Here is a 27,972-nt window from a genome sequence, read left to right on the forward strand (position 1 = left end):
ACTAGTTGGTAATATATCAGTATTCAATCCTGCTAACAATAACACGCTGATACACACAGACAACAACATATAGTAGAAGCTTAAACTTATCTTAAACGAATTTCAATTTGTAAACAAAATTAAAACTATGAATCTGTCATTATCCGTTTAAACGCCAGAAAATAAAAAATGGAAAGGCTGCAAATCAATTTCCTTGAATTCAAAGTGGTATTAGGCGCTCTGTGTTGTTGATTTTACAGATAGCTATTAAGTAATCCAAAAATCTGGGTAGATGGGAATTCTGAAGACCTGGAGCAGTTTAATTGTGATCACTTGCAGGCGGGATGTTAAAGTCAGGGCAGGAATGGGCCATGAAGGTCACTGTTGCTTCCTCACAAACGTTTGGACCCTGGGCTAGATCTGGTCTGGGTCACCTTATTGGGGGGAGTATGCATGTTCTCACAGCGTCCACCCAGCGGGCCTGGGTTCGATCCCAGACCTGGGGTGCTGTCTGTGCAGAGCGTAGTAGTAGGTTAATTGGCTCCTGGGGAAATTAGCCCTGGTGTGAGCGTATGTGCTCTGCTGTCGTACCCTGCCTTACGCCCTACACGCCCCGCGACCCTCAGTTGGATAAAGCGGTGATTTAAAGTGTGACGCGATTCCCGCGAGTTTGTAGTAGCGGGAACACGCACTGAGAGACAGTGACGTGAATCAGGACCTGCGCCTCACGCCATCATCTCTGGAGCTACTGTAAATGCCGTGCTAATTGTTCCGGCCTCGCTGTCCACCCTGTAATTCATCGGCCGTGCCAAAGAATAAAGCGCTCTTAGTTTCAATTTGAGAGCCTCGGGTTTGGACTCGTCCGTCTTACAACAAGCAACGAAGCGCGCCCTTCCAATTGTGACCGTCGCCATGGAGACATAAACACACTTCCTGCTGTCTGGCGTTTGCGCCACACGACGCCGGGAATAGGAATGGGGTTTCACCACACAAACACAGCGCCGTGACGACCCGCGATTCGGGCCCGGTTCGCCGGGGGGGTTGTGTGGGTCGCGTCTCCTTTAAGCGGTGTGGGTGGAGCCCAAAGGAAGTGACGTGTCTGCCCGAGCCTCGCCAAAAACACAGACCCGGAGACTACAAGCCTGGCCGAAATAACGCCCAGCCCCGTCGCGAACGGGCTCGTTAAACACGTATAAAACGAGGTATGAGTTGAACAGCTGCTTGAATTATCTCATCAGTCCGACCTGCCAGTTTTCTGATTTACGGTGAAGGGCTGTGCGGTTAAAAGGTGATTGGAAAGAAATGTCAATGAAACGAGGATGCGATGAGGGGGTTGTGGGTGGGGTGGAGAGTTTAGCCTGGCAACGGGTTTCCGTTACTTCAGCTGGGAGTTTTTTTAATTAACGATCTGAGGACGGTGGGTTGAAATTCTCAGTGAGCTCGACTCTCAGATGCCCGCTGTGTGTCATTCACCTGCTGTGCGTTTCTCACGCCGCGCTGGCTTCAAAGTTACATTGTAGGCAAGTTGTGCGAAAGTGGACTTGGCAGGGAGAGCGGTAGGATTATTTATGTCAGCCCGATTGTGAGGCTGTACAAAATTGCATCCCACTCAGTATGGCTCTTGTTACTTAAAGTGCTTCAGTTTGATGTTTGGGACCGTTTGTTCTAGTTTTCTTTCTCGTATCGGCAAGCTCAGCGGGAAGATCGAGACAGATGAGTGCACCTATATCATTGTCCCGAACTTCTTTTTCTTTTCTCTCTCACAAAGACTGTTTTAAAAGCCTGTCAGATGCAACAGGAAAAAAAACTCGGCCTCACGCCTTTGCAGTTCAGAAATGTTAAGCGAATTCACACGAGTCAAACCTCCGAGCAGAGGAAACCGGAGAGTGACAGATGGAGACCGCAAAGCCTCAGGAGACCGTACAGACAGCTGCTGTAGGATTGTCAGTCGGGTCGTAGTGGCTGTAACCCCTGCAGAGACAGTAATAGGCAGTATGTTAATGGTTGAAGAACATGTAGAGACATTCCAGCATAGGAAACAGGAAATTCAAACGGCATCCGCATGCAGTAGGAGCTGTTTTCATTGAGAGGCAGGACAAGTCTTGCGTATTGCCTCTAAATGGAAGACAAGTGGTGGTGTGAACAGTTGACTGTTACAATCGACTTTTTGCAAAGAGTCAGGATGAATTAGGAAAAAAAACTCAAAATAGTCTACACTATTATTACATTTCTAAAAAATGCTGTGAGTGTTCCCTAGGGACTGTTAAGCAGGTATTTCAGCTGTCAGGTGATTCGTGCTCAAATGTGAGTGGATGAGTTTTAAATTGGAAGCAGTGTGATAAACCATTACGTCCGACAGCGTCGGTTTATTCTTTATTTACTGTCTGGCAGCCCTAGTAGGATGTTCATTTTCGCAGAACCTAGCAGACATATGAGCTCTCAACGGAGACACATTTTTAGACTGTGTTTGTGTGCAGGTGCTCCTAGCCCTCCACAACCTTCAAATCCTTCCAGAGAGGCTGGGCAGTCTACACCTGGTGCTCAATAGCAGAGACAGTGAGACAGACCAGGAGCCCTTTTCTAGTTTCTACAGTGCGCCTTTGACCACAGACTGACTAGGGCAGACATCATACTCTAAGGGCCATTTGGTTTTTATTCCATCCGAGCTCTCAGTTATTTAGTGGGGCTAATTATTTAATTATCTTGCATAATGGTAATACTTCTGATATTGTAACTGTACTTGAATAAAGTGAATATTTTCATTAATCAACTGCAACAGATTTTATCAAAGAAAAACATATTCCCACATAGTAACGGGGACACTTTGCTGTAAAAAAGGTGCTGTCCTTCAGATGAGACGTAAAACCGAGGTCCTGACTCTGTGTGCATTGAAAATCCCAGGCTGTTTCTCGAAAAGAGTAGGGGTGTTACCCCAGCGTCCTGGCCAGATTTCCCCCTGGCCTTTACCAGTCATGGCCTCCTAATAATCCCCATCCATGAACTGGCTTCGTCACTCTGCTCTCCTCCCCACTGAGAGCTGGTGTGTGGGGAGTGTTCTGGCGCACTATGGCTGCCGTCGCATCATCCAGGTGGGGCTGCACACTGGTGGTGGTGGAGGGGAGTCCCCATTACCTGTAAAGCGCTTTGAGTGGGGTGTCCAGAAAAGCCTTATATCAGTGTAAAGTATTAGTATTATTATTACCAGTTTTTATTATTATAACTGTCTTTGGACTGTGGGAGGAAACCAAAGCACCAGTCAGAAACGAGGACAAACACAGGAAGAATATACAAAATCCACACAGAGAACTCCCCAGGCAACTATGCTGCCCAAAACCTCCCAGGTCCAGGTACTCCAGGTCATGTCCTCTCAGGTACATAAGAAAATAAGATCATTGTGTAATTATAATAATAATAAACTTTATTTAATATAGCGCCTTTAAAGGTGGCTTCTCAAAGCGCTTTACAGGATGACAATAACAATAAATAAGAAGACTACAACAATAAATAAGAAGATTTCACAAGATAGGACACAATTGATAACATAAGGTTGGGACATCAGAGGACACAAGGCTCATCAGGAACTGAGTCTGACACTACCAGTCTGGGACAGTTATCATTTAGAAAACCTTATTCATACAGGTTTAACACCATCTGAGAGTTATGCGATTTATCTTCATGTTTTTGGAAATAATCTCCAAGTGAATGTCATAATTTCCAGACAAATCTAATAAAATAGCAGAGGTTCAGTAACCATAAAGATGTGCGTAATGCCTTTATTTCTTTTGAAACTGTTTGTGCAGCAGGATGATGAAGTACACTTCAGTGGTCAGGACTTTGTAGAATGTTTTATAACTGTGGGGGCTTGGAGTCCACGTTTACTTCAGTTTCCTCTTCTAGAACTCATGCTCATTAATGATTCGAGAAATACAGGTGTCCTCATACGCGTTAGGTCAGTGTGTGTCAGCATGATGAAGGCCCTCGGACATTTGCTTCACATTCAGGACGTGAAATGAAAGATAGGGGCAATCTGGACCTTGTCCCAGTAAAAGACGCGAGGCCGTTGGGCCTCTGCTGATTGTCTGTCCTGCGCAGGATTCTGCCCCCTGCTGGAGAGCTGAAGCGCTGGCGTCATGTTGAAGAATGTTCCGGAAAGTCAAGAAGCGTCACAGCAGCAGCAGCTCGCAGAGCAGTGAGATCAGCACCAAGAGCAAGGTGGGTGGGCCTCAACAGGGGAAGGGTGTCCTCTCCTGGGGGGCCGAGTGTTGCTGCTTAAGCACAGCCCTGCGCTGCAGGTGTGCCTGGAGACATTTAGTATCGTTGCCGATGTCTGAATATTTTTCAGTGCATATGTCCTGGATCCTTAATCAATTAAAACATGACGCAGATGAGCAGTAAGATATCACGTCAGAAGGTTCCTGTGAAACTCTTACCCTCTCTACAGCTCCCGATCTAGACTTTGTAATCCTGCTAGTGGAGTTACAGGCATTTGAACGTGTTGCTGTGCCGCCGTGTTTGGAACTGTCAGCAAATTTATCCAGCAGTGCAGTGCAGTCTCAGGTTTGAGAGCACCACAGGGAGGGCCACTGGCACTTCAGTAATCAGTTCATTTGGGTGGAGTGGTAAAAAAAGGAAACCTCTTCATTTACTGTTCATTTGATCCAGAGGCTGAGTGAAAAAGAGTAAGCATGTAAGCGCTTTTAGCCAATGTCCTGTAATAACCTTAATGGACAAATATCTCGGACGGACTTTCTTGTATTGACTATTCTCTGTTCTCTTAATGTAAAGTAATGCTTTAGTTACACCAGTTTCTGTGCACAAACTGGCACAAGCTCAGTGATCAGACATTCTAGTTCTGATGTCCCCGCACAAGCGCACTGCGTGAGAGAAAACCAGGGCAGAGGTTAATTTTGAGGAGATGAGTCGACATGTTCACATGCCTGTAACCCCGCTAGCAGGATTACAAAGTCGCGATCGCAAGCTTCCCGCATTCCTGCCCTCTTGTGCGTTAGCCGGCCTCTCTTCCCACCCCTCGCTACTGAGCCCGTTCCAGATGGATTGTGGGGCTGGGCGTTCACAGGTGTGCCCGCGCTCGGCTCGACGAGAGAACAGCCTGTGGGCCACCGCAGGGGCGGAGCACACAAGCCCAGGGTACGCCAGCGGAGCAGGGGGCAGAAACAGCTGTGTCTCAGTGTCTGTCCCTGTGTTCAGTCTGTAGACTCCAGCCTGGGGGGGCTCTCCAGATCCAGCACGGTCGCCAGTCTCGACACCGACTCCACCAAGAGCTCAGGTAAGTCCCGCGAGTGACACACCACCAGCAGGCCCTTTAAGATGCAGAAAAGGCTTGTGGCCCCTTCATGTTCTGGCCTACGATCCTTCAAGCATGCTGTAAACCTGTGATATATGTATTTATAAGGTTTACAGTCAGTTCCTTGGAGAACTAGCTGGCCTATTCCTGTCTGGCTCAGGGATGAGAAACTGTATTCCACTTCTAGTTAGACACTAGTTAGTCCTTGCAGTGCAAAATCAGAACTTAAATATACAAGCAATGTGTGAATGGATACATATTTATATGACATCTACTGCTAAATCAAGAAATTGCTAGTTGCTATTAATTATCTGTACAGTCAGGTATTTTTTCTAGGGTAGCACATTGGCGCAGTAGTTAGCATTGCTGCCTCACAGGACTGGGGCCCTGGGTTGAATCACTGGGGTGCTAATGTGTGTGGAGTTGGTGCATTCTCCCCTTGTTCATACGGGTTTCGTCTGGGTGCTCCAGTTTCCTCCCACAGTCCAAAGACATACCGGTAGGCTTCTGGGAAAGTTGGAACTGGTATGTGTGTCTGTGTGTGTTGTACGGTGGACTGGTGTCCCATCCAGGGTGCGCCCTGCCTTGTGCCCGTTGCTTGCTGGGATAGGCTCCAGCTCCTTAAAGTGGTTAGAAAATGGAAGGATTTTTTTAACCAATAATTCAATCGCCCCCCACTCAAGACATCAATATAGTTTTGCATTAAGCCATGCAGTACATAATCATTAAACAGTTATTGCATTGTATTACTTCAGTCATTTCAGTTAGTCTTCTCATCACAGAGAATTTAATTAGCAGAGAAATGCCATAGATAGATATATATATTATTTTTGTTTATTTGTTAGTCCTTTTTTCTCAACCCAATTAAAAATAACATTTCCTTGAAAATAGAATCTTAGCAGATGCAATTTTATAAGAAGGATGTAATTATTTGGAAAATGTTAGAAGATATATCTTGTTTCTGTTGATCCCCAAACAATAGTTCAGATAAATCAGACATAATGCTGGTCTCTTTCATGATTGAGGTTTAAGTGTGGAGATTTGTCCCTGTTGGGGTAGTTAACATCACTGTCTCACAGTGCTGGGGGCCTGGGTTCAATTCCTGGGGTGCCATCTGTGTGGAGTTTGTATGTTCTACCTTTGTTTGCATGGATTTGCTCTAGGTGCTCCGTGCTCCTCACACAGTCCAGACATGCTGGTAGGTTAATTGGCTTCTGAGAAACTCGACCCTGGTGTCAGCCTGAGAGTGTTTGTGTTTGAGTCTGTGTGTGCCCTGCGACTGGCGGCCCATTCAAGGTGTGTCCTTGCCTTGTGCCTGCTGCATGTCAGGGTAGGCTCTGGCTCCCTTGTGACTGTACTGGAAAACGTGGTTAGAAAATGGATGGATAGAAACATCTATCTGCATTCACAGAACTGGTAACGACACACTAATTTCTCTTTGCCTTTCCTTGTCCATCTGGGTAAGAGTTTGTCTTGGATTTTTCTTCAAAATGCCTTCAGAGAAATTCCCCCGCCCTTTCTTTTGTGTGAATCTCATTCTCATATTTCACAAGAAGCAAGGAAACACGGGAACAGAATTTAACGAACAAACAAGAACAAAAGTACCAAACGGAAGCACTTGTTGTATTTTCAGGTAACAGCACCTCAGACGCCTGCGCTGAATTCCGGGTGAAGTATGTTGGTGCGATAGAGAGACTGCAGTTCGAGATGTGCAGGACTCTGCAGGAGCCTCTGGAGTTGATAAACTATATTGATGTGGCACAGGTAAGAGCCTGGCGGAGCTGGCTCACTGTGGTGATCTACATGATCTCTGGGGTACCCTGGGTGGGCGCGGAAGTCATAAAGATATAGGCCAGGGACTGTTCACTTGAGGTGCTCTTCCTGCTATGAAAAAGACAAACATTTAACCAGTATCAAAAAAATAGTTTCTCCAGGGAACCCTCTACTGACAGTTTAAGAAATGTTAGCCTAAGATAAATCCAAATTGTGTAACAGCATGCAGGCGAGAATACCAAACACCACAAAGGCTAGACCAAGACGATTTTTACTCCCAGTCCTGGAGGGTTATCATGGCTAACTTGTCACACTCAAGTGTGGAAAAAGACCTGGAAGGAGTGGAAATATAGATCTCGTAACTGCATATACAGTATCATTCAGATGAAGCCATTAAGAGTCTGGAGTGGAATGAAAACCAGGAACAGACATGAGTATCGGGGCCAAAAGTACCTCAAGCTTCTCCCCTGACTCCTGTGATGGACAGCTCTGACTCCTGAGCCGAGTCAGGGCCTCCATGACACAACGTGGAGGAACAACAAAGAAGAAGGATTGTTCTGGATCCACAAGACACAAAGCACATACAGAGTACCACAACTAGTACCGCAGCAAATCGTACAACACCAGTCCACAATAACACAGTGAGATCCTGACTTAAAAATATCTTGTGAGCAAGTGAGTAGAGATGATGAAAGACCTCCTCTGGGGTCATACAAGGAGGGAAAAGCACAGGCCATCCCACCTTTTTTTTTGTGTTTTCACCGTTCGTTGATCTGGCTTAAAAGGAACAGTGACAAAAAAAAATCCTTAAACAGGGTTTCCCACTGGAAGAAGCTTAGGCCTGGTGGTGAGACTGTGATTACATACCATCGTGGCCGCTGGCTGGCAGACGATGCAGCGTATCGCCACGAAACGGTATTTCCACACGGATTCGTGTGTACATTTGGTTGGTGTCCCCGCCTGGCCTGTTTACAACTGCGGGAAACCCCTGCTAAAAGAATCCAGAGGCAGCCATTGAAAAACGAGGGGGACCAAGAGTGAGATCACCACACCATCACCACAGTGGAACAGACAGTCCCTCCCCGAGAGGATCACAGGTGCCTGTTTCCACTGCCCCCCCCAAAAAAAGTCATTAATTTTTTTTCTTCTCCCTCAAAGCAAGACGGAAAGCTGCCCTTCGTGCCTGCGGATGAAGAGCTCGTCCTCAGCGTGTCGAAGAACGGCGTGAAAGTCTCCTCTGTGGATCAGTGTGTAAGCTGTTCGCCCTGTTGGCCTTCGGGACAGCACGTCACCACGCCCACGCCGCGCCAGCTCTTCGGCACCAGTCCTCAACCGGGGCTTTGCTGGCGATCCGAAGGGCGTGGTTGTTTGAGTGATCCTATCACCTACCAGCTGGAATGCTGCCTCTTCACGGCTTACGCTGGCTACGCATTCCTGTCATTTTGTTTTTCCGTTATGTGCTACAAAACGCACGGTTTCTGTTTCACGCGAAACGTGTCACGCTAACAGATAACGGGCTGCTCAAGCAGCAAACGACGTTTCCAAGTAATGGCCGGGGCAGTCGACCGCAGGGAAGCCCGTGGTCTTCTTGTGTGCTGTTCAGTGAGCTCAGGTGAAAACGATTGCTGTCCTGAGAAGGTGGCGGAACTGGTGCGGGCGTTTGCAGAAACGTGCCGTTGGGCACTTTCAGACAGACAAGCCCGCTGGGGGAGGAGGAGGAGGGCTCCAGGGTTTTTTTTTGGGGGGGAGGATGGGATGCAGTCACGATGCACTCTGCAGTCAGCAGCCCTGTCTGTATTAGCGGAGTCCCGCAGGTGGCGCAGCAGTTCTGTAGGGATAGCAGGCGCGCGGCTCTCGCGGAGCGCTTCACCGCTGCCCTTGCCCCGCAGGACGTGCTGCACCGCTACCCCTTGTACCTGATCGTGCGCATGCTGTGCTACGATGACGGGCTGGGCGCGGGCAGAAACCTCCTGGCCCTGAAGACGACGGACCCCGAGCAGGAGCAGTGCAGTATCTGGGTGTACCAGTGCAACAGCTCGGTGAGTCTCTCCCTCGGGGGGGCCTGGGAAAGCCAAGGTTGCTGCCGGAAGAGGTGCTAGTGGGGGCCAGTAGGGGGCGCTCACCCTGTAAAGGATTTTCATGAGGCCTTCTAAAAGCCTGACTCTCGGAGGAAGACTCCAAGCTCGGGGTAGCTGCCTCTTAACATGACCACAGTCCCGTACATCTGAAAAGGGAACCTGAACAGTAGGCCTTAGGATCTGAGACAGACCACAGCTTTGCCAGTTTGGTCAAATTAACTGGTTTAAAATTGGAATATTTCTTTGAAATTTAACTTTTCAGCTTTCCCCAGCCGGAAGAGCGCAGAGTTTGCATATAGGGCTTTACTGCCATCAAGACTGGAAGATGCCCACCTTGCGCTGACCAGGCAACAAGCCTGAATCCTGCACAGGGACCTCTGCTGTGTGCTATCTGGAGGACACCCCCCCAGCAAACCAAGCAGCTTGCTGCCTGTCTTTGCTTTAGTGTCCTCCAGGCTGCCGGACCCCCGTTGTGGGACACAGGCAGGCTCACACTGTGAGGCCCCCTCATTGTTTGGGAAGAGGGGTAAAAAATACTTTAACGTAAAGAATGGCATGATGGGAAGATGAAGGCCACCATTTTGAAACTCCTAAGGAAGGGTAGATTCGGCTGGGACGTTTCTTCACAACCGTGGGCTTTAGCCGAGAATCACAGTATGTGGTAAATGCTCCAGATTCGACTCAAGTCGAGAAACAGAGCCAGAGGGTTCAAGTGGAGGAGCACGCACCCTGGGCTGAGGTGAGGCCCCCCTCTCGGAGGGCCTGGACACAGGAGGGGCTACAGCACTCTTTCAACACTGCAGCCCCGGCTAAGACCGGCTGTTTGATCTTCAGTTGGTCTTCAGCATGCGAGTCGGGGTCCTTTGGTTTATCTTCACAGGAACAGGCCCAAGCCATCTGCAAGGTGCTGTCCGGGGCCTTCGACGCCGTCCTCGCTTCGGGGAAGTCCTGAAGCTCGTACGAAGGGGGCCGGCCGGCCCTCGGGAGGGGACGCTGGCCGCAGCGCGGGAGTTTGTCCACGCCCTCCGCCCTGCGGCTGAGCGGAGCCACGCTGCGTCTGTACGAACTTTGAGCGAAGCTAATTTAAACTTATTTAATGTAAAGTACCAAACCTCAAGGCACGATTCTCGGTGAGAGCTCAGGCGTCAGGGGTGCCCTCCTCTGCTAAGCCACATGAAGAAACCGTTTTTATCATCACAGCCCTCATAGGAGGCTCCTGGCGCTTTTGAGTGGAAGGTGCCAGGTCTGGGGCACGCTGCCCAGGCGTGGCCATGTGGTCCGGATTTGAAGCACAAAGCCACTGTGATCATGAAGATGCTGTAATTGTGTATTTTTTTTGGTTTGTTATCTGAATGCTGTCATTTTTTTTTGCTACACATTTTTTTGTTACCTAGAAACAACTCCGAAAGGTATTTATATCAAACCGTTTTCTATCCAGGCTCCGTGGGCAGTGTTTTGTTTTTGTTTCCCCAGCCGTTTGTGATGCGTGTTTATACGGTACAGTAAAGAGTGAGATGTTGCAGCTGACCGGAAGCTCTTTTCTTGTCTGATCCATGTTGGCGTTCTGTGTCCAGTTTAGTACAATTAAAATTAGAGAAAAGAAGAAAGCTGTCAAGCGAGAGAAGGCCATTTTGCCCCTCTAACCCCGTTAGTAGCAAATTGAACTCAAGATCTCATCGATATCCTCTTCCAACAGCAGGGCTGGGTAGCCTGTTCCACACTCCCACCACTGTTTGGATAAAGAAGTGTCTACTGCTCTTAGTGTTTATTGACTTCCACACTGTTTACACTTGTGCCCTCTGACTTGTGGAACAGCACAGATAACATTCTTTTTGACCTACAGAAGCTGTCTCCTGAGGACTATGATATCAACACCATGTTGCCGAGCTGTTTTCACCTTCGCTTTAGCAGAGAAACATTGCAATCGTTTTAAAACCTGGTGTTTCAGCAAAGGTTTAGCTACCCATGTTACCCTCTGAGAAGATAAATGTCTGGTGGTGAAGTCAGAATAAATTAACAATATATCAGATGCCAGAAATTATTAGTTTGTAATTTATATAATTGCTGGATTATTATTGTTAATTTATTCAGCGGACACTTTTGGCCACAGTGACTTATTTGTGACTAGTGATACAGCTAGGGATTTTACTGGAGCCGTCTGACTGTGGTACCACACTCAAGGCTACAACAGCAGTGCTCCACCTGAGATTTTTAACACAACCTTTATGATACCGAGCCCTAACCACTCCCGTCAAATTCGGCTGTGAATTTTACTTAATTTAAAAGTCACTTACCAAATTTAAATCATTTTTTCAAAATGGTATTAGCTTTAATTCAAATACTTTAGTATTTACCATGCTGACATCATATTTTAAATAAATGATATAACCAGCAGCCACATCACCCTGCAACTCACAACTGGCAGCCCACTGAAGCTCAGCAGGTGTGAGCCTGGTCAGTACCTGGATGGGAGACTCCTGGGAAAAACTAAGGTTGCTGCTGGAAGAGGTGTTAGTGGGGCCAGCAGGGGGTGCTCACCCTGCGGCTCATGTGGGTCCTAATGCCCCAGTATAGTGACGGGGGACACTATACTGTAAACAGGCGCCGTCCTTCGGATGAGACGTAAAACCAAGGTCCTGACTCTCTGTGGTCATTCAAAATCCCAGGGCGTTTCTCGAAAAGAGTAGAGAAGTAACCCCGGCCCTTACCAATCATGGCCCCCTAATAATCCCCATCTAAGAATTGGCTACATTACTCTGCTCTCCTCCCACTAATAGCTGATGTGTGGTGAGCGTTCTGGCGCACTATGGCTGCCGTCGCATCATCCAGGTGGATGCTGCACATTGGTGGTGGCGGAGGGGAGTCCCCATTACCTGTAAAGCGCTTTGAGTGGAGTCTCCAGAAAAGCGCTATATAAGTGTAAGCAATTATTATTATTAACCCGGTTCCAGTAATAGAACCGGGTTAGGGGTCCATTACTAGTTTAAATCTAGTAATGGACCCCTAATGCCTTCAGATCAGTGGTCAGATGTTCACCCCTCTGATCACAACATAGTACTGAACATGCAGCAAAGCATCTGCTTGTTCACCTGAACACCGCTGTTTCACATACAGCATAGAGTAGACCAACGCAGCCCTTTTGTCCTAATTTTCCATCGATACCAGTGCAGATCTGCTCACAGTCCATTCTCACCACTGCCCAGCAGAGGGCGCTTTTGAACCATTTTCTCCTACATTTCAGAATAGCCACTGGCAGGCTCTCCGTGTTAACTAGAACTCGGAGCAACATAAGTTGCTGGTGCCAGAAGGGTGCCGTTTTCCTTGAATTATTTAAGGTTCATGGAAGGTCTGGCTGTAATGTTAACCAAAACAATGGTTTTGTGCACATTTAATGATTTCTCTTGCACTGCCCACACACTCCGAGAGACACGATGGCACAGCAGTTGGCATCGCTGCCTCGCAGTGCCGGGGCCCTGGGCTTTACTTTTCTATGTGCTCCCTGTGTTTGCATAGGTTTCCTCCCACAAAGATACTGGTAAATTAAGTTGTTTGCGGGAGAAGTGGCTCTGGTGCGAGTGTCTCCGTGTCTGTGTGTGCCCTGGGGTGGTGTGGCGTCCTGACCAGGGTGTACCCTGCCATGTGCCCCACTGCTTGCTGGGATAGGCTCTGGCTCCCCCACGACCCTGGATTGAAGCAGCAGTTAGAAAATGAATGGATGGACAACACAATTTACAAAAGCGAGAAACACACTTGATGAGTCTGCAAGTGGGATGCATGTCATATGTTAGGAGAATATCTCACCTGGGTCTATCAAAACAGTGCTTCCTGCAGTAACATGAAACAAGAATGCTTGTAGAAAAAGCCTAGTCTTGAGTTTCTATTAAAGATCAAATAACTGGCAAAAAGCAGTACTGAATTTGTCACATTTCAGCATGAGAATAGACGTCTGGGTAACTGATACCGTTGTTAAAAAAAAAAACCTTCATAACAGCATTCAAAGTTAAAAACATAACTTTTTAAAAGCTGTCATGACAATAATGAAAGCAGAGGCCTTACTGATTCTTTGATATGAATAGTATTTTATTTAGTCCAGTTAGTTTCCCATGTATTTGAACAATCTCATTCATTTCGAAGCAGTCTCAGTGATCTAACGTGAACATGAACTCATGCATCCACTGCTCTCAGACTGTTCGGTCTGCCTTGCCACACCAACACTGGCTACTTTTCTGCACTCGTCTCTCATCAGGAAGAGCCAAGCTTAGCTCTCCGGGACACACCAACAGTGGCAAACCCGTGTCGATATATTTACAGTAATAGATTCTATTTCCAGTGAGTAAACAGGTCAAATGGGAATAGTGTGGCACGTACATACTGCAGGTTATTACACATGCGTGTTTCAATTTCAGGTCGCTGCAGTCCATATGAGATCAAGGGGATAGTTCATGGAGGATAAAATGTTATTCTATATATATACAGTTGCTCTGCAACCAAAATCAAATTAATTACATTCAATGCTCTTTAACAACAGCCTCAAAATATTTACCTGTATCTCAAGTGGCCACTGGTAGAATTAAAACAGCGTCTAACAGATTTCGTGGGATATCATTTTAGCTGTGTTGGCGTCACTCATGACTGTTTTCTGTACCGCCTGAGGGCCAGAAAGATACCGCAGGCCCTAAAAGGAGGGGGATATTCAGGGTAGGCGTCCTGTGAAGCTCTCGCAGAGTGGATCCAAACTCGCCCCTTCCCGAGAGCGGTGTCCCGTGCCGTGCTTGCTCCCCAGGCAGGAGGCCCCCAAGGCAGACTGGCCCTTTCCTCCCGGCCACACGGCCGCAGGTAGTTCTTGGGGTTTAACCGGTGGACCTGTGCGACGCTGGAGAAGACGGGGATGGAGCGCGGTTTGTCGTTCTGCACTACATCAACTGAAAGTGGTTTAGCACAAAAAATAAAGTCCTTTGGGCTTGGAAAACTGGGCCACTATTTTATCACGGCAGAACCGTGTGCGAGAAATGGGTTAACTTGGGATTCTTCACCACCGCTGGTTCTGCAACGATGGGCGTGTTTGCCACTTTTGACACGCATGCAAAGCTCCGAGCTTACATGCCAGAGGATATTTAGCATGTTTGCTCCAGGAGGACTTTTCTTCAAGGTGTCAAAGACGTCTTGCCAAGTGGAGGGCACAAAACAACGGACCCAAATCAGCTCTCCAGTGCACTGCACATGTAGGAGACTGCTTGGTGTGACTTGTTAGTCCCTCTTTAGGACGGCTGCAATGGCAACAGCTGTGCTTTCAGTGAGCCATTCTCCAGCATCTTAGTCACATGTCACCGTGTTGTCAAATCTGTGTGGATCTCACCTGCTCAGAAGACAGTCAACGAATCACAATCTGAAAGATACAAAAGGACTTCCTGTCGACTGGGGAAAAGAAACAATAAGCCGAGGAAAAAGCATGATTTGCCTCCTAGGAGGTGACCAAAAATTCAATATCGCTGTAAGAGGGAAGCAAGCTGATTTGAAAGGAATGTAAAATGTTCGGGATCTCCCGCCGAGAGCCACTGGTTCTTTGTAGTAAATAAAGGACTGACCTTGTTGTTTTTTTTTAAATCAACCTAGAGCCGAGTTCCAGTTTGAAAAGAAAACGTTCATGTTGTCTGGGTGCAGGATGTGTGAACAACAGAACTGTCCAGATAATTGCCCAGCTGTGTTAGATGATGCCGAACAGGAAGCCGGAGCGCTGGTCTGGCCCGCGGATGAGATGGGGAAAGTGAGCAGCTGCCTTAGTGCCCTTCGTACTGCCCTGTTCAAGCTGGCTGGCTCCCGCACTGTGTCAGAACTCTTCTGGTAGCGACGTTCAATTCTTCCAAGACCCCAGTCAGATAATTTAAGTGCCGTAGTGTTTTCTTTTAATGCAGAACTGGTATAACGCCATCGATTTTTTTAAAAAAAAATTTAACAGCGGTGTTTTTTTCAGCATTCAACCTTGGCACCCATGCTCAGCGAGCTCCTTCATGCTCAGTGTCTCCACTAAATTCAGGAACAGCAGAGCACTGTAGCGAGTCCAAAGGTGGGACATTTCTCTAACTGGTAGACACACACACACACAACGTGACAGGCCGGGATCCTGGAGGTGGGGCTTAAAAACAGCTGTGAATTGTACATTTAAAAAAGGCCATTTGTTATTTAAGGAGTAGTTTAGACCAAAGACCAGGAGTTTTCTTCGTTTTCCAGGTCTCCACTTTCACATCTCAGTTGTGTGCCAGAGCAGAACTACATTTCATAGACTGGCCCTCTGTCAACTCAAAAAGATTCCTTCCAAATGAAGACATTGGAGTCCAAGCAGAAGACCTCCAGTTGTGTGCCGTCTACGTCCAGGACATTTGTGGTTTAGCACCATTAGAAACAGACAATGACTTATCAGCACTTTTCAGCGTATGGTCCTATACAGCTTAATGTCGTTTGCCTCGGTACAAAAAGGTTTTTTGCTCATTTTCTTCAAATCATGCAACAAATACAACATTAAGAAAGCCTACACTTATTTGAAGTCAAGGTGGGGGGAAAAGTAACACTTGCACTAAAGTATTTCTGTAAAATAATCAAATGTATTCTAAAACAAGAGCTTGACCTTGTCTTCAGCTGGATGTCCTTGCCGATTCGATTCCCGTTTCGTTTGCGGACCGCAATAGTACTAACCCAGGTGAAAAAGTGCATTTATTGTGAGATTTGCTCAATAGTCAATGTAAGATTGTTCACCCATCTAGCAACGCTCCCCCCCGGAACTCCCGCCACAGTCCGCGAGAGTGACGTCACAGTGGAGCGACGCGCGCCAGCACTCCGGAGCCTGAGCACGAGCTCCTGCGAGGGCAGGTCCTGGCCCAGCAGCCCCGGTGCCGGTGCGGGGCCAGCGGGCGGGAGATGGCGGCCGCTGGGACGGTCTCTCCGGGCCCTCGCCCCCGCAGGCCCGTCAGTCCACGATGAAGTGTACGAACGTCACGGGGAAAGCGCCCCGCCTCTTGGGCTCGCCTTCGATGTGGCCCAGCTGTTCGGAACGACAAGGGGGGGGGTGGGGAGAGGGAGATCAGCTGTGGCAGTCGGAGAAAAGAGTGGGTTTGCAACATGGTGTGTGACCTGGTGTTTGACCTCATAAAATCATGAGTAGGGGTGTTACCCCGGTGTCCTGGCTAAATTTCCCCCTGGCCTTTACCAATCATGGCCTCCTAATAATCCCCATCTCTGAACTGGCCTCATCACTCTGTTCTCCTCCCTACTGAGAGCTGGTGTGTGGTGAGTGTACTGGCGCACTATGGCTGCTGTCGCATCATCCAGGTGGGGCTGCACACTGGTGGTGGTGGAGGGGGGGGGGGTCCCCATTACCTGTACAGAACTTTGAGTGGAGTGTCCAGAAAAGCGCTATTTAAGTGTAAGGAATTATTACTTTATTATTAAATTGGTGCCCTCTTGAGGGAATGGAGGCACAGCCTAGGAAACAGCCTTGAACCTTCAGCCCTTTAAACAGGCGAGAGGGAGACATCATTATCCAAGAAATCTGTCACCGGACTCTACGGCTCCACATCCTGAACTACACAGACAGGGAATCCAGGCTTCTCCCAGAGGAGCCCCTTTTCTTCCTGATCCTTTGTTTTTGCCATCACTTGCAATTGGTATTTGTGGTTGCAGGAATGGCGAATGACAATGACGCTTAGGTAAAGAAACTGGCAACACTTTAGGAGTTGCAAATTATATCCAATTATACATTCTTTAAAAAACAAAACTTGAGATGGGACAAATGGTGTCACACCTTCTTCTTCTTCTTTTTCACAGCCTTAGTCCCAGACTGTCCTGGGGTCAGCTGCTTTGGTTGCTCTTCTCCACTTGTCTCTGTCGAGCACATCTTCCTCACTCACTTCACATCCCTCCATATCTTTTCTCACACAATCTATCCATCTCTTTCTAGGCCTGCCTCTTCCCCTCTGGGAATGGTGTCACACCATTGGAAGTATTTTAACATACCGTCTCGGTTGTTGGTGTGGCAACAACAGTACCCTTCATTTTAACAGGCTGGGAAAATTAGTGAGGATAAGCAATGAAATCAACCAAATGTCTTCTACAGAGTGTTGAAATGAAGACTAAGAGCATTATGGAGTGTGTGTCTCACCCCCTCCGTTGTGAATCTACACTGTTCCCATCTGGGAGATGCCTCAGTGTTCTCAAGAAATCTTTCATCCCCTCTGCAGTCTCGCTCTCAGAATGCAAAGTCACCTAAGACACCGCTGTACCACTCTGCCTTAAAACAAATTTCCCCTTGGGGATCACGAAGCTTGAATGGAATAAGCAGTATATAACAGAATCAATAGAGTGTTAATAACATAGTAGTAACTGTTCTATATAAAAACTAGTTACGTGCTAAATCACAAAACGTTGTTCTCATTCATGTTTGACCTTAGTTTAGTGTAACAGCAGTCCAGCACAAGAGGCCATGGTGGAACCCGAAACTTGAAAAGAACCATAACATACTGTACGTAATGAGCTCAGTAGTATTAAACAAGATCACGGGGGGGGAAATGAGTATTGGAAGAGGAATGGTAACTCAAAACAAGAGGGCTTGGAATCGTATCCGATGAACTTCCTTTGAGAATAAGGAGCGAAGCACGGTCAATGTTTTGCGCTCGCAGATTTTGAAAAAGACTTCAGGGAAAAACGTGTCGCGGCTGGTCCCACTCGGAAAACGCATCCCGCACAGGAAGGAAGGAGGGAAGGCGGAAAGAGTGCCGGGACTCCAGGCCCTCGGACGAGCTGCGTTTCTTCCCACCGGCTTCCAGGGCCAGCCTGCCTCCCGATCCGCACCAGCGCACTTACCCACCACTCCTGGTCTTCCTCTCCGTCAACCACGATCACCTCCCCCTCCGAGAACGTCAGCTCGTCGGGGTTGTCAGCGACACAGTTATAAATAGCTTTCACCCTCTTGGGCTTGTGTTTCTGGGGGAGGAGAGAGAGAGAGACAAATACAATTCAGGCCCTGTCTTACGATCTCTTTTTCCCCAGCTTCACTCTCTTCTCCTCTTCCCTGGTTTCGAAAGGCAAACAGTTGGGCTGAACAGGAGTTTCACAGTCCTGAGGCCCTTTTGTCACAAGTTCCGAAAAATCATTACAATGCCGGATAAAAGGTCTTTACAAACCTAGAACTGTTTCAATGACCATTAAAAACTCACTAAAATGAACAGCAGGTCAAATGCTGGAAAAAAGCACCTGGACAACTGCTTTTGCCTCCATTTTAACATTTATTTAAAAAATATGAATCGCCAATTACATTTTGTTATACCCACCAGATTGGGAATAGCCAATTACTTGCGTTTCACATCTTGGCTCGTGGTCACAAACACTGCATCCGCACACGGGGGAGAACGAGGAGGTGTGGGCAGACTCCTCTGACTCTCCTGCCTTCGAGCGTCTCGTCTATTAACACACCACAGGCCACACGGCCCCGTACAGTGCCGACTGGAGGAGAGGCGCGTCCCTCGTTCACAGCAACGCAGGCGGTGTACGCGCCTAGCAGGCTGAGAACCTATTGGGGCTTGACTAATCGCTCCAGACCCTTGGCGGCACTGAACCATGTTTGCGTCTCTGCTTGGGGAATCCAGGTCACAGTCAGCTGATGACATGACCCAGGCTCGGACCCCTGACCATGGAATTCACCCTGCTCCTGTGTGAGCACAGCTGAGCTGCCCTGGAGGCCCTTTCTCTGACTTTGCGTTCATTGAACGCTGACCCAATTTTGGGATCGCCAGTCAGCTCCAGAGGAGGCAGCTCCGTCTCCCGTCTCACATGGAGATTAAGGACTGGCTCCTCCACCACGCCAATCCTCCTTCATCGTGCTGAAGCCCCGACAGGAGAGCAAGCCGACTGGACAAGCAGTACACCTCATGGACATCAATGCAAGCTTGCAGGTGCCTTAGTAAGGTTGCAGCAGTTCCTTTTTGACAAGATGAGGCAAAGGGAGGACAGCACTATGGAGGAGTGATTTTAAAACCGAGAACAGGTGGTGCCTTTTCTTTGTTTTTACACAAAGCTGTGGGAGACCGGAACAAGCTACACAGCTGGGCTGCTGGAGCCGATACTCTGATCTCTTTTAAGAAATGGCAGGGTGAGAATCCTGGATCAATTACCTGCTAACAAGCAAGTGAGTGAAACTGGCCGAATGGCCTTCCCCTTGTTTGCGAACTTTCCTGCAAAAGCGGAGATGTACCTGGAAAGACCCCAAGATGTCCCTTGTCATCGCCCACCTTCCCCAGTGGAGCTCCGTCAATGACCTGCTGGAAGTTACTGAATCCTGGGATAGCTAATGACACGAGTGACGTCAGAGCCAGTGGGATCAACCCGCGCTCCCGGCAAATACCTTTCTGATTGTGCCTCTTGGGAACCATACTTTACACAACTCTGTCGTGTCAGCAGGGGTACCAGGTAACTAGGGGTGGCCTGCTTACATTTCAGTGAAGATCAAGAGGTAAAATGTGTGGTAGGTCAGGGCTATCTATCCAGTGTGTCTGCAAGTTTCCATTCCAACTGTGCTGTTTATTGAAGGAATGGGACCAATTTAATCATTTCTCTGAGCTCTGTGGGCGCTGGTGCTTTAAAGAGACTCTGGAAACCAGCAGATACATGACTTTTCACATGGTCCTGCAGTAAGTCATCATTATAAGATCTGCACAACTGCATTTTGTGCGGTTAATTTCTTTAACATGGTTTCAAGTATCTAGTATCGGCAGTCCCATGCTAAAACACCATAAAGCCCTCAAAAGATCATAATTATATGGGAAATGTTTTTCTTCTGCACATCATAAACTCTTCTGTTCTTCAAGAGTATGGGAAGGAAATTAAAACTGCTTTAGGGTTACAATGTCTCCATACAAATCTCATAAAAAATGGATTCTAGGTCTGAAATAAAACTGAAAATTAACTTCCACCCACATGCTAGCAAGGAAAGTGAACAAAGACACATTAGTCGTCAATTAAAAGACATCCACAGAGATGTGGTTACCATGGTGTCGCCTTGCCCTTGCCTTCGGTACTCTCAAATGGCAAGGAGACAGACGGAGGATCTTGAGCAGAATTCAATTCTAAACAACGTCCGTTTTTCCAGCATTCAGATTTTTCAAAAGGAAAACTCTTTAAAGGAAAACGCTGGATTCAGAAGAGTTCTTTCCTGTACTCTCCGAGTTCAGCTTTCATCTCCTATCCTGTCCTGCCGTGTTTCACTTTGTCGTTCCTGGCTCCAGGCCCAATTTCCCATTCATCCTCTGGAGCGCAGGTGCTTTTACTCACTGCAGCAAATTTCGAGGATACTGCCTCGGACAGCAGGATTAACACCGCAAGACGACGGACCTCCGTGCGTCCGTAAAGCTTACCCAAGGATCATCTCCTGATTGCTATGGTACATGCTCTGTTCACAAACGGCGACGTCTTTTCGTGAAGGAGTCGGACTTGCTGTCACTGCAGCTGCCCTCCAAACATCTCTCCATTTGCCAGCGAACCCTGTGTCCACTGAGGGTCAGAATGCTGAAACCCTGGCTGGAAAGCGCTCTGCTCTGCTGCGCTCAGTGGAGGCGCTCAGTGGAGGCGCAGGCAGGGATTTATTTCATTCCTGCTCTGTGTTTGTGGGGCATTCTGCAGGGCCCACTCTGCAGAGGGAGGGAATAAATCACCTGGGACTTCAGCCACTTAAAACTTTTAGGTGTTTATACGAGCTACAGCTCACATAATAACCACTGCAATAACCAGGCCCTCTGGCATGGAACGGCCCTTTAACGCTGCTCTGCTGAGCCTCACGTCTCTGGCGCCTGCATCGCGGCGCTCTGAAAACGCCTGGCAGGTCACTGGCGCAGGAAGGGTTAGGAGAGTGAGGCTGAGATACCAGATGCCTGAGTATCTCAGGAGGCCGCAAGAAGACGAGCACGTCATTTAAGAGGAGGGGGAGGGAGATAATTCTAATACTATAACCCCTCCCTTAGACATTTTTAAAAGTGGGTACAAAACGTTTTGCTAGAGTGCGCCTGTGCTATTCGTGCACTGTCACGGGACCCCCAGCTCCTACACAGCGTGCCTTGATCGTGAAAGCCCCTTTCTAATCTCTAGAAAAGAAGTGTGCAGGTCAAAGTTTTATTTGTATAGAGTGCCCTTCAATACAGAGCATTCTCAAAGCCTTTACAAAAAAGATAGTACACTGTAAACACAATTTACAACAAAAAGATTTGAGAATCTAAAATAGATTGCGTATTGAAGGCCACTGAAAAAAATATGTTTTGAGGGAAGACTTAAAAACACAAACGTAAGCTGTATTTTTAGTATGGTCTACTAGAGGCTGTCACTGGAAAAGCTCAGGTGTCTTAAAGTACAATGTGAAGTCTATAAAATGTAAAGGAGTCTAGAACCAGCCAAACAAAGTATGGTTCTTCCACAGAAAGCCTGAGACATAGCTGGAGGACATCGAATAACTCCTGGATGTCAGAATTAAGCCACGTTCACTTACATACGCTCACCGAGACCGGTAAAGGAAAGGAATCAACCTAATATCTAGACAGACTAAAACAATAACTTATTGAGCACCGCAAATGTGGACAGCAGGAACTTAAGCCAAGCTTAGCTTGCCCTTTCCTCCTTACTTTACCAGAGTGGAGAGAACTGTGCAGGCGCAAGTGAACCAGTCGGTGGACAGAGGTGTGCACGGGGCCCTGAAGCAGGCGGGAACTCACCAGGTAGGTCTTCCTGGGCATGGGAGCTGGGGGCGGAACCTGGCCCACAGAATTCTGGGAAGAGCCTGAGGATCCAGGCGCGTCCTTATCTGCTCAGGAGGACACACAGCAAAGTCACACTGAGAATTTTCTATTCTCTGTGTCGGTTGGGATGTAAATGCTTCAAATGGTCGTAAAACAACCATGTGCTATCATTATAGAGCTAACACGTATCTAATAAGATTGCCAAGAGGGAGCTCAAAGAACAACATTTTAGAATCTCAATTTATTATTATTATTACTACTACTACATTATGTGCGGGGGCATAACAATTAAAGCATCAAGTGAATTATCTTCCCTGAAACCATTATTTCCTGAATAAACTAAAATCACATACTTTAAAACACGTGTGAGAAGCCCATTCTTAAAGCCTGAAGCACAACTTTATGGACTTAGTAGCACAGTTGACTTTGTTTAGAATATTTTACCTTGTTTTTCTGCACATCCCAGCCCTGTACGGAGTCCTTTGTTAAATGTCTTTTCAGAGCTGCAAATCACAAAATACAAATCAAATTTAATGACTAAACCATGCTGGATGACAAAAGAATGAGAGAATGTAATTTAAAAAAAAATGCTTCCCCTCATTAGCTGTAAGACTTACAGACTATCCTAATGCTGAGTAAAGTCTCACTTGTTCTCACATACTTCAAAGAAAGTTGTTTTTTTTTTAAAGAAAATTCTAAAATGTTCTGCATTTTGGGTGTAATATTTATATATTACAGATGGAAACCAGACTTCTGGAAAATGCTAATAAAGCAGAAGCAAACTTTGGGATACTAATTGGCATTAACGAACCTTTACTAAACAGGACACCCAGCTAGGACACGGACACTATATACTGAATATAAAGTGCATGACTGTCAATCCAATTATCCACATGCTCATAAAATGTTTGTTTGTTTTTTTGAATGGAGATTCAGATTCTAGGATCCTCTGGCCATCCTGGGGCCGACGCATCCCAGAAGGCCCTTCTGCGAGCAGCGGGTTTCCGCGGAAGCGCGGGGTTACCTGGGAGACCTGGGCGGGGCTCTGCCGGGAGGCTGGGGAGGCAGAGGCGGAGGAGGGGGCTTGACCGGCGGCACAGGGGGAGGCCCCGCCTGCTTGGACTGCAGGTTCATGGCCTCCATCACGCTCACCGTCTTGGCAACAGGGGGCGGCGGGGTGGCAGGCGGAAGGACTGCGGGGATGGAACGGGGAGCTTTTAGAAACGGGACGTCTGCGCTGGTAGAGGGGCAACAGCCTGACCGACACAGGGCAACTGTGAATCCCGTCTGCGTCGTCTTTGCTATTCAAACACCTCCGGGCTATTGGGGAAACAGGCGGGGCTAATCTGACGAAAGGCTTTTGGTCCTTTCTGGCGGCCGGAACAAGGGCTCTGCCAAGCCAGGCGGTAAAAACGGACTGAACTGCTCGTGGGGTTCGTGGGTTCATGCAGTTCAGAAACAACCTATTCCCAAGAGAATGAAACGGCATCGTGGTTTTTTTTCTTCTAGAGTAACTAAAAACAAAGTGTATCTTTAATGTGGACGATCGACTGAGAGGGCAGGAAGTTAGTCTCTCGTCGCTACGACACCCGATTTCACCCTCCAGCCTTCAAAATCAAGCAAAGACGACCCGGGCTCCCATACAGACATGGAACGGCTTGCTGTGGGAGGAGAGCACAAATATTTCATCAGCGTCCGTCAAGCCCTTTCATTTCTTGGGAGACTTCCGCAGCCGAGCCACAAGACGCCTCGATCAGGAATGACTTCTTAAACCACTACCAGAGACCACACTGGAGACCCCGCGGAGCGGGACCATCCGCGCTCCTGGAGGCTTCTGTGGCGGCTGGCGTGAAACGGGCCGGGCCGAGGCGGTTACTCACGGGCCGTGGAGGTGACGCGCAGCGGGGGGACGGGCGGCTGGATGTTGGGGGGGTCCGAGGACGACCTCTGCCTGCCGCCCGGCTCCAGGGGGCCGGCCTTCCACACGGCGGAGCCGGGGGCCTGCGCCCCGACACCGGGGCCCGACAGCTGCACTGTGGAGACGGCGGCAGGAGGAGCGTTAGACCGGTGGAGGGGGGGCAGGAGGAGGAGGAGGCCAGCACACGGCGCGCCTACAGTCTCGCACCGCTGCACCATCTTCTCAGATTCACCGCACGCCAGCAGGAGAACGGCAGGCCTGGCGGTTAATCACCTCCCGCCGTCCTGGTTTTCATCAGCCCCGATTACAAAAGCCCTGGCTGGCACGTTACGAATGACATCCCCAGCCAGCGATGGCGTGGACGAGCGTGCGAGACAGCGGGGCTCTTGAGAAGCCAGGCGCCCCCCTCCATGTGCGTTTCTGGACAGACCAGCTCTTCCTTTTCTCCCCCACTTCCAAGCAGCTTTGAAGAAATGAACCGACACCGCCCAGCTACGCCAGCTGAGCGTCCCGTAACACGTGCCTGTGCGAGAAATTAATCCCCCCGCTCCTGAATTTACATACGGAGAAGCAAAAGAAATGCACCTCTGAAGGAACAAGGATTTTTGAAAAGCAGGTGCCCTGGCTTTTGATCACGCAGACATGCAGTAGTTTAATTACGCTGCCTGACACACCTCAATGTGCTTTTGAACTTCCTTTGTGACCTCACAATCGATTCTAAGCGTTCCATTTGGCTGCAAGTGTTCCCCACAAGTCTACCGCACGGCGCTGCATTAGGAGTGGTCAGGTTCTCCGTCAGGCCCCAGCATTCCCACTCCTTACCTTTGCCTATGTTGCGGGGAGGCAGCGGGGGGGCGGCGGTGGTCCCCAGGCCCGGAGCCTGGCCGGCAGGCGGGCTGGAGCTCAGGACGGCGCCGTAGGTCTCGTTGTTGACCAGGCTGGGGATGAAGCCCCTCTGCTTGTCCTTCACCAGGTTGGCAGCGTCGCGCGCCAGGGCGGCGATGTTGGGCTGCAGCTGGTTGGCGCCGGGCTGGTAGCAGCTGACGGGGCGCTCGTCCCGGCGGAGAGGACTGGGCTGCTGGCACACGGCGGGGAGAGGGTAGTGGGGACGAAGGGAAGAAGTTCAGTACCTCCTGGTTCAGCCGTAACCTCTTACGAAGAAGGCAAATCCACACGCTTTTACGGCATCTTATTTTAGTCCATCGCAAAAAGCATCCCTCCGTTTTCTAACTGCTTCTTCCAATTCAGGGTTGCAGGGAACGGAAGTCTCTCCCAACAAGCAACGGGGCCGGATACACCCTGGAAGGGACACCAGTCCATCGCAGGGACACACACACTCACGCCAGGGCCAAATTTCCCAGAAGCCTGTTAACCTCCCAGTAAGAAATGAACCGACACTGCCGAGCTACTGCCGAGCAGTAAGTCTTTGGTCAGTGTGAGGAAATCCAAGCGAACACTGGGAGAACATACAAACTCTTAAGCAGACATGGTGCATGAAATCAACAGAATACCACTAAATAGACCCCTTTTTTTCCCATAATACAATTTACTCAAGAGCTCGCAGTCCTTAATCAAATTGGGCCAGACAGCTCTATAATGGCTTTACACCCCTGAAACTACTGTACACTTATGATAAGTATTTTTTACTGTTGTAGCACATTAAAAAACGTATGTAAACGTACATTACGAACCCTGGTAGAAAGTACATCACATCCGATCAGCACATTTGGGCATTTTAAAGAAAAGCAATTCGATTTATGTTGCAGCTACAGGTGAACAACGCTCTCCAGCATTAAAAACGCATGAAGTGATTACTCAAATACCGCACGTATTGAACCACAAGTAAAAGAAATGCAGATTAATGCAAAAAAGAAAATGAAAGTAACTGACTGGTTATCTACTTACAGACCAAGTCAACAGTGATATTAGTTCCTGTGATCGTGAAGTACTTTCATGCTTCTCTTTGATTACAAAGTGGGGAAAAAAAGGTCAAAGTAACCAATGGAGTTAAGTTAAAGACGCACCACTTGCTCGGCTGGAAGGGAAACCAGCAGACGCAGGGTTGTGGACCCGTGATGGGCAGGACCCGTGTGTGACCCGTGTGTGACCCGGCCCCAACAGCCCGGGCGCGACCCGAACGTGGCGGCAGCAGGACCTGTGTGTGACCCGCGTGTGACCCGGCCCCCACAGCCCGGCAGCGACCCGAACGTGCTGGCAGCAGGACCCGTGTGTGACCCGGCCCCCACAGCCCGGGCGCGACCCGAACGTGCCGGCAGCAGGACCTGTGTGTGACCCGCGTGTGACCCGGCCCCCACAGCCCGGCAGCGACCCGAACGCCCACCTTCTCATCCACGTCCTCGTCGCTCTCGTCCAGGTCCTCGTTCTGCAGCCGCCACTCGTACTCCACGTGGACGTGGGCATTGAACTTCCCGGACAAGGCCTGGGTCAGCTGCAGGCGGCGGGTGGGGGACAAAGAGACAAGAAGGATGAGCGTGATGACCGCGTCCTGTTCAACTCTGTAGGGGGGGGGGGGGGGGCGAGAGACGGCCTCCAGCCCTACCAGCTCCTCACACTGCGTGTGCTTCAGGCGTCTGGCGATGTCCAGCGGCGTCTCCCCAGCCTCGTTGGCTGTGAAGGAAAACGACAACTTCAACCCGACCGGCAAGAGTGCAGGTGTGTGTGTGTGTGTGTGTGTGTGTGTGTGTGTGTGTGTGTGTGTGTGTGTGTGTGTGTGTGCGCGCGCGAGCCATCCTCCAGGCCCGCCATGCATCTGTGAACACGGCTCCACATTTTCCAAGTCTGACTCCTTCCCTTACTCTGTAATGACAACGAGCTTTTCCGTTTTGAAGTTCAGGACGCGAGTCCGCCTTGGGTCTGGATTTAAAGAGGGAAAAAACAACAACAGCCTCCTTCTCTCCCTTTGTCTGCTTCACGACTGTAAAGAGCTCTTCATGGCAACGCATGACCTGCAGCATGACTGCATACCGTGTCCTTGTGCTCAGCATGGTGGAGACCAAGACCAGTGGCAGACAACAGCCTGGTTAGATCATGTGTGTTTTATAAGCCAAGAAATGCGTTCCAGCACATTGGCTGAAGTCCCCCGCTTTCCGTTAGTGCTCTAACTTGATTGTAACGAGATATTTAATTAGTGTATGTTCCCACACACACTGCAGTTCTAAATTTAATCGTCTTATCTTTCTAAACTTCTGTGCATAAGGAAAATAATCCAAAGTCTTGGAGATCTACAGGTTTACAGTTTTTGCACATGGTTAGGTCAGCAGTCTAGGAAGGATTTCATAGTAGAAAGGAGAATTCTGGTCCCTGGCCTCCCCCCTGGTCTACTGAGCAGGGCAGGACTTTGAAAATCCTGCTTCCTCCTTTACACTAATATTTACTCTCAGCCCTATTAAGGAACTAGCTCCCCTACACTCGTTACACCATTTTAGGGACAATTTAAAAATGGGCCCCATCTCCTATGCATATTTCATTCACTTATCACAAGAGTCCATGCCTGAACTGAAATCCGTCACAGATCCACAAAGATGAGGGAGTGGATGACGCACCAGTGACAAACGAGAAAGGAAGTGACTCCAGGCACTTCCAGGCGTGAATTAAGCCAGACCAGGAGTGTCACAGCTGTTTCGAATCATATGCTTTTTTCCACATGTGGGCTCACAACCAGAAACCCCGCATACGCACACAGGGGAAAATGAAGTACATGCAGACTCCCCCCCGACCGGTGAGTAACCGCCCCTGGGGGGAATCCCAGTTGCAGTCGGCTAGCGACGTGACTCGGCCTCGAACCTGCGAAGTCTGGGTCAGAGAGCACTCAGACAAACAGCCTTACCAGCTGAGCCAATGTTAAAACTGCTCACCAGCCTTCCTCTCCTCTTCACTTGCGGCTTACCTATCTCAATGGAAGCCTTCCCTCTCAGCAGCAGTTTCAGGCACTCAATATTGTCTGTCAAGCAGCAGTAGTGCAGAGCTGTGCTGCCTTTCGCAGTCTGCTTATCCAGATTCCCACTGTGAAAACAGACCAGACGCTGGTGAGCAACACACACAACTGCAGAGAGCAGCTTTGATAAGCCAGACACCATTAAATATTAAAGGTAACAGCTCCTCAAGGTGAATTTGGTAATTCGCCGCAATAAA

General features: G+C 48.7%; 2 protein-coding genes across 4 annotated transcripts in view; one reads left to right on the forward strand and one right to left on the reverse strand.

Moving 5' to 3' along the window:
- Window positions 1-723: 723 nt before the first annotated feature.
- On the forward strand, window positions 724-10,662 carry itgb1bp1 (integrin beta 1 binding protein 1). Of its 2 annotated transcripts, none has more exons than XM_015353084.2 (7): window positions 724-1,181; window positions 4,072-4,191; window positions 5,188-5,266; window positions 6,918-7,048; window positions 8,216-8,308; window positions 8,947-9,096; window positions 10,016-10,662. In XM_015353084.2, exons 2-7 carry the CDS (start codon window positions 4,120-4,122, stop codon window positions 10,085-10,087), a joined length of 597 nt encoding a protein of 198 aa, XP_015208570.2. In that variant the 5' UTR covers window positions 724-1,181; window positions 4,072-4,119; the 3' UTR covers window positions 10,088-10,662. The 2 variants fall into 2 exon arrangements, with proteins under 2 accessions (XP_015208570.2, XP_069053338.1); XM_069197237.1 differs by lacking the exon at window positions 724-1,181 and adding an exon at window positions 1,196-1,267.
- Window positions 10,663-13,194: 2,532 nt separating this feature from the next.
- The window catches only part of asap2a (ArfGAP with SH3 domain, ankyrin repeat and PH domain 2a), a 102,292-nt gene continuing 87,514 nt past the window's right edge, over window positions 13,195-27,972 (reverse strand). The window contains exons 19-28 of one of the 2 annotated variants that reach the window (XM_069197243.1): window positions 27,728-27,843; window positions 26,381-26,448; window positions 26,162-26,269; window positions 24,643-24,895; window positions 23,783-23,935; window positions 22,927-23,095; window positions 22,347-22,405; window positions 21,879-21,967; window positions 17,989-18,108; window positions 13,195-16,171 (exon numbers count right to left, since the gene is read on the reverse strand). In XM_069197243.1, coding sequence (XP_069053344.1) covers window positions 16,097-16,171; window positions 17,989-18,108; window positions 21,879-21,967; window positions 22,347-22,405; window positions 22,927-23,095; window positions 23,783-23,935; window positions 24,643-24,895; window positions 26,162-26,269; window positions 26,381-26,448; window positions 27,728-27,843 — 1,210 coding nt within the window. In that variant the 3' untranslated portion in view covers window positions 13,195-16,096. Of the gene's footprint in view, window positions 16,172-17,988; window positions 18,109-21,878; window positions 21,968-22,346; window positions 22,406-22,926; window positions 23,096-23,782; window positions 23,936-24,642; window positions 24,899-26,161; window positions 26,270-26,380; window positions 26,449-27,727; window positions 27,844-27,972 lie in introns of both variants that reach the window. The other variant, XM_069197242.1, reaches the window with a different exon arrangement.

This window comes from Lepisosteus oculatus, chromosome 2 (genome assembly GCF_040954835.1).
Source record: "Lepisosteus oculatus isolate fLepOcu1 chromosome 2, fLepOcu1.hap2, whole genome shotgun sequence".
NCBI lineage: Eukaryota > Metazoa > Chordata > Actinopteri > Semionotiformes > Lepisosteidae > Lepisosteus > Lepisosteus oculatus.

Bases quoted from the DNA above. Each gene is read 5' to 3' on its own strand.
- itgb1bp1 (XM_015353084.2), top strand. From the start codon at position 4,120: ATGTTCCGGAAAGTCAAGAAGCGTCACAGCAGCAGCAGCTCGCAGAGC. The intron at 4,192-5,187 runs GTGGGTGGGCCT...CCCTGTGTTCAG, and splicing joins AGATCAGCACCAAGAGCAAG to TCTGTAGACTCCAGCCTGGG. The intron at 7,049-8,215 runs GTAAGAGCCTGG...TCTCCCTCAAAG, and splicing joins ACTATATTGATGTGGCACAG to CAAGACGGAAAGCTGCCCTT.